At 41.9% G+C, this 10,245-nt stretch overlaps 1 protein-coding gene across 1 annotated transcript in view; it reads left to right on the top strand.

The window, feature by feature from the left end:
• The window catches only part of wnt4 (wingless-type MMTV integration site family, member 4), a 6,471-nt gene extending 2,433 nt beyond the window's left edge, over positions 1-4,038 (top strand). The window contains exons 2-4 of the mRNA XM_010780851.1: positions 695-826; positions 2,021-2,163; positions 3,466-4,038. Coding sequence (XP_010779153.1) covers positions 695-826; positions 2,021-2,163; positions 3,466-3,936 — 746 coding nt within the window. The 3' untranslated portion in view covers positions 3,937-4,038. The remainder of the gene's footprint in view (positions 1-694; positions 827-2,020; positions 2,164-3,465) is intronic.
• Positions 4,039-10,245: the final 6,207 nt, after the last annotated feature.

Below are 10,245 nucleotides of genomic sequence, written 5' to 3'. Positions count from 1 at the left end.
CCAATCGGATTTTATACTTACACGTTTTATTGAGATTACTACTTCCATTCTTGCAAGGATAATAACTCCATGTATTCTGATATTGAAACTCAAGCCGGTGACCAGTGAGGTTTTTCTAACAGTTGAGTAGGATAATCTTCACATATTTACACAACTTTTATTATTTTTTAAGTGTAAAACAAATTAAGAAATAAGTCGCGCGGCTGCATCTCACCACCGCAAAATGAACGGCATACTTGTGGTCTGGATATTTATTAAGTCAATTGTTTGTTACCAGAGTTTTATGACACAAAGGAGCTTTGAATATTCACAAGTGTGGTATTTGCTGACATATTTAACGTTGCAGAGCAAAGTGTGGAAACACTTGTAAGCTTGTGTTAACAACATACCATATTTCAGGCATCTACGATAAAACAAAAACACATTCAACAAACCATTGACTTCCAGTTGAGGGAACAGGAATTGGTAAAACAATAAATCATTCCTCGGTTTTAGGACTTATTCCTGAATAATCTTTGATATTGCATTTCAAAAAATGGTGTCTGGGCACCTTCCATGAGACTTTGATACAACCTCTTTACATAATGTAACAATATGTCTGTCTGTGTGTGTGTGTGTGTGTGTGTGTGTGTGTGTGTGTGTGTGTGTGTGTGTGTGTGTGTGTGTGTGTGTGTGTGTGTGTGTGTGTGTTTAGGCACCCGTGAGGCAGCCTTTGTGTACGCCATCTCAGCAGCCAGTGTGGCGTTTGCGGTCACGAGGGCCTGCAGCAGCGGAGAGCTGGAAAAATGTGGCTGTGACCACAATGTTCATGGAGTCAGTCCAGAGGGTAGGTTAGCTTTCTGTTTCACACACACACACACACACACACACACACACACACACACACACACACACACACACACACACACACACACACACACACACACACACACACCCCGACACACACACACACACACACAAATATACTGTACACATTCATGCAACAAAAAAACTAGGTCCGACTGATCCAGCATATTTGAATGCAATCATTTCAAAGATTTAACGATTTGACATTAAAAATAATTTGTTTGTTTTCATTATTTATGTTGTCTGAACTCCATGTTTGTTTAGCCACATCTTTAACAATATCGATATCACGCATTACTACACAGAACCACCAATAAAGAAGCACTGGAGTCGATGTCAAATAGTGTAGTGCTGTCAAAAGTCAGAGGTGGGAAGTAGTAGAGTACAAATACTTTGTTACTGTACTTAAGTACATTTTTCTGGTATCAGTACTTTACTCCACTTTTTCTTTGACTTCTTACATGTTGAACCCAAATACCTGTACTTTCTACTTCTTACATGTTGAACCCAAATACCTGTACTTTCTACTTCTTACATGTTGAACCCAAATACCTGTACTTTCTACTTCTTACATGTTGAACACAAATACCTGTACTTTCTACTTCTTACATGTTGAACCCAAATACCTGTACTTTCTACTTCTTACATGTTGAACCCAAATACCTGTACTTTCTACTTCTTACATGTTGAACACAAATACCTGTACTTTCTACTTCTCTCATTTTCCAAACAGGCTGGTTCCTTTAGTTTGAATGTGTGTTTGGTGGCGTGATCATTATTATTTAGAGTCATTGCGTGCCTATTGATTTGAACACGATCCGTGTATCCATCATTTCCTGGTCTTCTCTAAAGAAGAGGGACCAATGAAAACGTTGTCATGTTGCCGTTGTTCAGCATGGAAACATTCATTAGCTAACAATGACATTATTGTTCTATTAATATAAAGGGAGGTCAGGTACTCTTTAAAACAGCTGCTAGTTATGGGTACTTTTTACTGAAGTACATTTCAAAGCCCATACTTCTTTACTTTTACTTGAGTTTAGTCAGTACTTCTACTTTTACCAGAGTATTTTTAAACACGGGTATCTGTACTTCTACTTGAATGTGTGTACTTTTGCCATCTCTGTCTAAATGTTTTAAGCCATGAATGTAACCACTTCCCGTAATTCCCCAGGGTTCCAGTGGTCGGGCTGCAGTGATAACATTGCATACGGAGTGGCCTTCTCCCAGTCCTTTGTGGATGTGAGGGAGAGGAGTAAAGGCCAGTCGTCCAATCGGGCGCTCATGAACCTGCACAACAACGAGGCCGGCAGGAAGGTAAAGCTGTCCTTGACTTTAATTGTGAACAAGAACCTTTTGTAGAACACTGCGCTTCTTTAAGGACGGAGAAATACAATTAAATAAGGCAAGACAATCAATATCTGCATCATCAAAGGCAATTTTAAAGACATGAAAACAAGTCAAGAATAGACAGTCTGAAATATTTTAGTGCAAATACTGTCAAGTCATTTAAGACCAAGTCCAAGCCAAGTCTTAGTTTATTTATGACAAGTCCAAGTCTTAAGTTACTCAAATGCTCAATTCCAATTTTGAAGTGAAGTTCTATTTTCAACTCATTTAAGTAATCAAGTCATATGAAACAAGTCGGAGTTGAGTCTCAATTCAATCAAGACAACTCCAAGGTAAGACTAAAAAAAACAAGAGTTTCTGTCAAGTTTCAAGTCACATCTAGAGACTAGTATTTGTGGAAAATAAATTACAAAATGCAGTATGTTAAGTTTCACAGTAGTCAATTCAAAATCAATTCCCAAGCCTTTATTTGCCTTGAGTCCAAGTCTCAAGTCTTGGTTGTAGAACATGTTGTTGTAGTTGTGATTGTTAGCACAGACAGTCAGCATTTAAGAGATTATTGGATCTACCTATCTATCTATCTATCTATCTATCTATCTATATATCCACCCATCTATCTATCTATCTATCTATCTATCTATCTACCTACCTACCTACCTACCTACCTACCTACCTACCTACCTACCTACCTACCTACCTACCTACCTACCTACCTACCTACCTACCTACCTACCTACCTACCTATCTATCTATCTATCTATCTCTCTATCTATCTATCTATCTACCTATCTATCTATCTATATATCTCCCTATCTATCTATCTCTCTATCTATCTATCTATCTAAATAACTAACTATCTATCTATCTATCTATCTATCTACCTATCTATCTATCTATATATCTCCCTATCTATCTATCTACCTACCTACCTACCTACCTACCTACCTACCTACCTACCTACCTACCTACCTACCTACCTATCTATGTGGGTGACACATGATTCAATCAATTATGTTGTTATAATTTAGTTTCTAATAAGTAAAGGCATACTGTATATTTCCAGTTGATCTGCTACTTCACCAGTTTTGAGTAATGTTTTATGACATAAAAAGTCAGTTTTAGGTCAAAATAAAAACAAAATTGATTTTTTGATTGAATCTATTAATGCTGCAACTAGCCATAGTGGTTATCTTTCTTGAATCATATAATGCCGTCACATTATTCCAAGTTTCTGTTTGGCTAACCAAAGGTTCTCTGGTGTCTCTTTAGGCCATCCTGTCCCACATGCGTGTGGAGTGCAAATGTCACGGTGTGTCCGGCTCCTGCGAGGTGAAAACCTGCTGGAAAGCCATGCCGCCTTTCCGCAAAGTGGGCAACGTCATCAAGGAGAAGTTTGACGGTGCCACTGAGGTGGAGCAGCGTAAAGCGGGCACCACTAAAGTCCTCATGCCTCGAAACTCCCAGTTCAAACCGCACACGGACGAAGATCTGGTCTACCTTGAGCCCAGTCCGGATTTCTGCGACCACGACCCCAAAACGCCGGGAATGTTTGGCACGGTTGGACGTCAGTGTAACCGAACATCAAAGGCTATAGACGGGTGCGAGCTGATGTGCTGTGGACGAGGTTTCCAGACTCAGGAAGTGGAGGTGGTGGACCGGTGCAGCTGCAAATTCCACTGGTGCTGCTACGTCAAATGCAAACAGTGCCGCAAAATGGTGGAGATGCACACTTGCCGGTGATGGGAGTCGGTGGCAAAGTGGACTTATGGACCAATCAAACGCCCCACACTCTAAGGAAAGAAAGGGAACAAGAATGACTGTTGAATGTCCCTCTTCTCCTGCTTGAAACCACCCCACCCTCCCACTACTGGTCCCTTTGTGCTCGTCCTGTTGGTGTTATTCCACCTTAAGGATATAAATAGATTATGCATGGGATTTGCTACAGAGCTCCAGAGGCAGTTCTTCTCAAGTAGAAAGCATCTTTTACTTTCTGTCTCCCTCCATCTCTCACTCTTACATTTGCTTTGTCATTGATTGCTTCTTATTTTTGTATTTTTTAACTTATTTGTTGAGACTGAGGAGATTGACGGGGAGTGAACCTAAGAAGGAGGAGATAATAAGGGACGAACTGGACCCATGGGTGGGGTAAAAGGGTTGGGTTGGGGTCCAAAAGAGGGTTTTTTGCCCTTTATCCTTGCTGCTGCTGCTGCTGCTTCGGGACTCACTTTGTCAAAAAGGAGACGTAAAGTCTGTCAGAGGACGGATCTGACCAACGGAGGACAAACTATCGCAGACGGACTTTCTGTGATTTGCTTCTTGTGTGTACATGTTCCGCGCTGAGGTTCGGTTGCTTGTGAGTCATTTATTTTTGCCCCCTGCAATGCCCTGATGCTGCTCCAGTCACACACACACACACACACACACACACACACACACACACACACACACACACACACACACACACACACACACACACACACACACACACGTCTCTACCTTCTTATGCCCTTTCTCAGTACCCATTGCACACAGCCATAATTCACACTGCTGCATACATTCAAATGTCAATGAGTCTCTCACAGGCATCATTCCTCTATTGTCCTTTGATAAGCGGTAGGAATGACAGCATCTGTAAAATATAGGGCAGTTACCTAATGGAGGACACGAGGGAAAGGCGGGGAGGAGGGTTCTGAGGAAAGGTGTCGAGAGGTGTCTGCCCTACACTGCTCGGAGAGTGATTGAATTATCAAGCAGAGCTTTGCTTGTTGTCCAAGGGGGTTTCAGAGGGGAAGCCCTTTTCTCTGCGGCTAATGCGCTTTTTCAGCCTAGCACAATGGCTAGCTGTGTTGCGCGAAGGGGCTAAGAGAGCTCTGTGCGGCCTGAGCTTATGGGGCCACCAGCTCTCTCTTGGCACTTCTCTAAGGGGCCCCTGGCCACACTTAACCTCAAGCCTGTCTGCTAGCATAAAGTCTCCTTAGAGTGGAAAGATAATGCACTGGTGACAGCGTTAGCTCAGGGCTAACCGATACAATGATGGTCATTAGCATTCTACAGATTTGCGGACACACACTTAATGCGGAGGCCACCGCGCAGTCCTTCAGGTGTATTCATCGCTTTTTTTGAAGGACTCTTTGTAACTTAATCTTTTTTACTAAGCCCAGACGTGTTGTATCATGCTGAATACTGAGCACTTGAACACAGTGAGAGATCTGACACCCCATTATACTGGAATACAGGAAACCACCTCAAACCAAGTAAAATGTCCTCAATAGAAATGTTTTATGAGAAATGACCTTCATCATAGAACCATCTCTTTTATATTTGTGTGACTTGATGATCAGCACCTCAATGTCTTTGTATCTTTTTGCTAGCTGGGAAAAGTGAGTTATTGAGACTGCAGTTGAAATCCATAACCAAGGTTTTATAGCATTTTTCAGTGAAAGAATATTAAAGGGATACTGTTTGGCAGGCCTTGTTCGACCAAAGTGTGTGCAGATGCTTATTTGCCATCAAAATGTAAAAACGCAGTGGAGTTTTGCCAGTAGATTAACACAGTTGCTCCTGGGTGTATAACGGTCGCGGTTTGGGCTCTGCTGGTCTGCACACACTGCCCTACTATGGTTGAAAATGGGAAAAATGCTTCTTTAATTATAACATTTGAGTGAAAATCAAATGTAAGCCCCATCTGGAACTCAAACAGTGTTGCTGATAAATTCACTAACAGGAAAAGAACAAAAACTAAACACTGTGAAAGGTTTCCTGTCTGAATTGGACACAAATGGTAGAAAAGCATGCCAGAAAACTGTAGATATTTGGAACTGTAATTAATACTGGTGTGGACTAAAGCGAAACATTGACATATGCACTCCAGACGGGATTAAAATCACTAATCAGCACATTCAATATTAAAATCAACGAACCTCCCTTAAATAAATAAACTCCAACTGAATAGCGTTTCCTGTTTGAAACGCGTCGCACGAAACAGATGCCGGCTTACATTCGTAAACCATATGAGGTCTGCAGGTAATTCTGGTCCAGTAGAATCAGAGTGTTTCATTTTTAATTGAAATGTTCCCGTAATTATATATTAGGTTTACATTGAGGGCTTCACATTATATTATGCCATCTGTATGTGTTGATACACTTACTGAAAGTAGATGTAGTGAGCTAAATGAGTTTGACATGCAGCTAATTTATTCCTTTTAACCTTTTATTTATATGTGAGTCAATCACTTTCTTTTTCTTGACTTGTTTGATTAACAGATCTATTGCTGAACCTTAAAAGCCGCGTCTATAGACACACTATTGTGCTTTAATTACATAAAAGTGGCTTTTCTTCTCTCATTCTCCTCTATGAAATGAATACAGATGTATCTTATTTGTCTGCCTCCTCATCTCTTACGGATTTCTCTTTTCAGTCTTTTCTTTCCCATCAAGGATAAACAGCTGTTCAGCCGTTTCACAGCACACCAGTTCCTCCACCTTTCTCCTTCACTCGTTCTGCCTACCAGTCTCTCTCCTTCTCACAGAGACATCCTGTAAAGGAGACTCACAGAGAAAGGATGTGATTAGTGACACAGCTTTGCCCTCCATTTAGAATGGCATCCTAAACAACTGGTGTGCATTATGCCTTGATTAGTCCTCTAATTTAGTCTTGCAACAAACAGATGTTAACACACTCTCGCAGCAGCCACTTAAACCGCGTGCCAGGAATGTGGCGGGCAGAGCGGCCAATTTTTTACTGTCATAATCTGAACTATTTAACAAAAAGTGAAGAGGTCTTGGTTTGTTTGAAAGGTGCCCGATACAGTTATTTGTAGTTTTCCCTTTCCTGTAGTGTGTAATATAGGTTTGTGTGCATGTAAATGATCTGCAAAGGTTAAAATCAAAGGCACAAAATACAAATATGAACCTGAACATGAGCATACTATGCTATGGCCCCTTTTTAATTCATCTCTGCCTTTAACCCAGCGTTTTGTTGTATCACACTGTATGGGATTTTAAGTGTTCACACCAACTGTTGATGGTCGTCAACTCGTCGGATCCGGTGGAGTTACTGAGGAATTCCACAGACATTGACATTGACTGATCTTCTCACACACACATTCACACACCAATGCAAAAACACAAAGATAATACTTGCAGGGACTGTAGTGAAACATTTCCTTTGTCTCCTAACTCAACAGAACAAACATGCATGCCTAAATCTTTATGAGATCATTTGTGGTAGACCTCACAAATAGAACGTGGTTTTACGGATCTTGGTTTTCGAAGCTTACACAATACGAATGTTGACAGCAATATACAAACACACAACTCTTCGGATTGCCCGCTTGTTTTGTGTACACTGAAGGCAAACGTAAATATCCCTCAGCAAGGCAATCACAGAAGGTAATGGTTTGTGAGCCCAAACCAAACACAACTCTTAGGCAGTGGCTCGAAGGATTCTTTTGTGGTTATGCAACCCCCTAACGACTGTTAAACGATAGCTAAATAAACTGGAATTAACCTTTTAGTAAGCACAAATACTGTGACTCATACTTCCCACACACTCTATGGTGAAACTCCATGAGTCAAACAGGACGTCTTAAATATAGGAGGCAGCAATCTCAAAGCAAGATATAGAGCGACGCTACATACCTAAGGTCAAACCCAAGACCTCCCTCTCTGACCCGGGGACCCCCTCTAATCGCTCATTCTTTGAAAGAAAGAGACAGGCCTGAAAAGGAGGTTAGGAAGAGGTAGGGAAAGATCAAGAGAGGGGGAGAGAGTGAATGAGAGAAGAGCCCCTGCAGGCATCTTAAATCACAGCAGGCCCAGGCAGACCCTTCACCAAAGAATCAGGAGGGGTGTCACACGTTCTGCAAATGACCACCGACCCACTTAAATACCTGCAGTAAGACGCAGGAGGGGGGGGTATCAGCCGATCTGTCAGCTTCCCCCATTCAGCAGATCCCCTCAATGGGTTCCTGTTTTCCTCTTGTATTGTGCAGATGATGTTTCCATGGTGTCGATTTGTTTCATAAATGTGTTCATGCCGCAGAATGTAGGTCAAATGTCTCTGTTTACTGTTAACACAGGGAGAGAGAGTGACACGGGGGGAGGGTGGGTCAAGTTGTGTTAGAGATGGGATTTCGCTGATTCAATATTTACTCATCAAACAGAACTATTTCCTGTAAGCACTCGGCCAAACTCTCGCTCTCACCACCTCACGCTTTCGCTCTCAGTCGTCTTGCTTTTTAACGTCCCCCCCCCCCCCCCTCCCCCAGGTCGTCTTTCTATCCCTTTGAACGCTGTGACCCAATACACAGTTTGTTTTTCCTCTGCAGCCCCTGTCGTTTGTTGTTTATTTCCCCGCATCTCATTCTTCTTCTCTCCTTCTCTCGCCTCTGCAAAGCCCATCATCCTTTTGGTTCCATTATATTATTGACCCTGCTATCTATGATCTCTATCTATGATCTGTTATAGCCCCCGCCATCCAAGACATTAGACACTGAAAAAGCATTGAGCAAACATCTGCCTATCCAATCCAATCGAGCTGTGTACACAGTGCTTCGTGAGCCGGTTTGACTACAGGAGTTATGTTGCTTTAAATAAGCTTCTCATGGGTGTGTGCAAGACAAGTGAGTGTGTTTTAGCATTTGATTCAGTCCGTGAAAGGTCCACACCTTTTTTAATTGTCTGTGTTTCTATTTGTTCCTGTGGGCTTGGCCTTTGTGCAGTATATATCTGATTCTGTGGGAATATACAGAGTGCGAGAACAGCAAGTGTAAAGTGTGTTTCTGGAGATCATTATGCTGGTTTTCTGCTGGGAAGACAACTATACGGCCTCTCTTTAAAGAAAATGAAGGCGCTCTGGCAGATGTGCTGTCAAAGCCGACGTCTCTCAGACCTTTGAAAAATAGCATTTATGTCAAAACCAGCTCGCTTGGACTCAAGGTATACACGGAAAGTAGGGAAAGAGCTCCAGGGGAAAAGGTTTGAGGGGAATATTTTAAGTCTTTATCGTGAAGGTAGTCGTCTGTCTGTCAACACGTTTGGTGGGGCTGCTTGCACTGTGCCCAGAAGCTGACGTCGTTTTCCCTTGTGGCGCTTGTATGAGTGTTTTTGCACGTCCATTTCTTGATGGGTCTGTGGCTGATTCATCCCATGAAGGTTGGTAGACTTAGGCCATGTTGCTGTAGCTGAATAGCCTCCATGTGAATGGGCCTCATAACAGGAAAGAACATCCTTGGTTATTCATTCAGGTCTCTCGATTCTTCATACACCCTGTTCTCTTCTTTCCATGTTGTTGTGCTCCCTAAGAAGGTCAAGAGCTCTTAGTCGCTGCTACCATTATTTGTTCTCATAGTCCTTTGGAGCATGTTTCATCCACGTGTGGTGCACTTGCTCTAGAGTCTAGATCTAATAAAACCCCCCTCTTATTTCATTCCATATCTTTCGTTATTCAGACGTTTTCGGATGACGGGTTTGTACAAACAGGACACGAAGGATAAGTTGTATAGCGGAAATTGAATAATGGCAGTAATACGTTCAGCGGGCACTTCAGATAGCAAGACCAATTTTCTGTTGCACAACCAGCCTCTCAACAGGCTACTCTCCTCCGCGCTGAGATGTTTTTAACCAAAGAACATTATGTTCATATCAGCCTGTTCATCTCTCTGGACAATCAATAGCTAATGTTGCTCTGATTTTGTTATTGCAAAAAGAGACATGGAACAGTATTAAAATGGGCTCCTGTTGGCCACAGTTTGACACACTAATGTCACATGTTTGTTTTACCATGTGTGCCCAGTTTATTCCCCGAGTTATAGCAATAGTTTGACAAGTCGGGGAGGGGCTTGTTTGCTTTCTTTCAGAGGTTTGATGGAAGCCATTTTCATGTCTGTATGGTCAATAAGAAGCTAACACGAGCAGCTGAATAGCTTAGCTTAAGGATTTGAAACCGAGGAAAACAGCTAGGCTAGCTCTGCCCGTGAGTAACAAAATCCCTTTTCTAGGTTCTTAATTACTTTATTAAATCCTAAGTTATTAGTATAATTATCCCAT

The sequence above is a fragment of the Notothenia coriiceps genome, unplaced genomic scaffold (genome assembly GCF_000735185.1).
Source record: "Notothenia coriiceps isolate Sejong01 unplaced genomic scaffold, NC01 NC01_scaffold00022211, whole genome shotgun sequence".
Lineage (NCBI taxonomy): Eukaryota > Metazoa > Chordata > Actinopteri > Perciformes > Nototheniidae > Notothenia > Notothenia coriiceps.
This window is presented reverse-complemented; position numbering and strand designations above follow the sequence as displayed.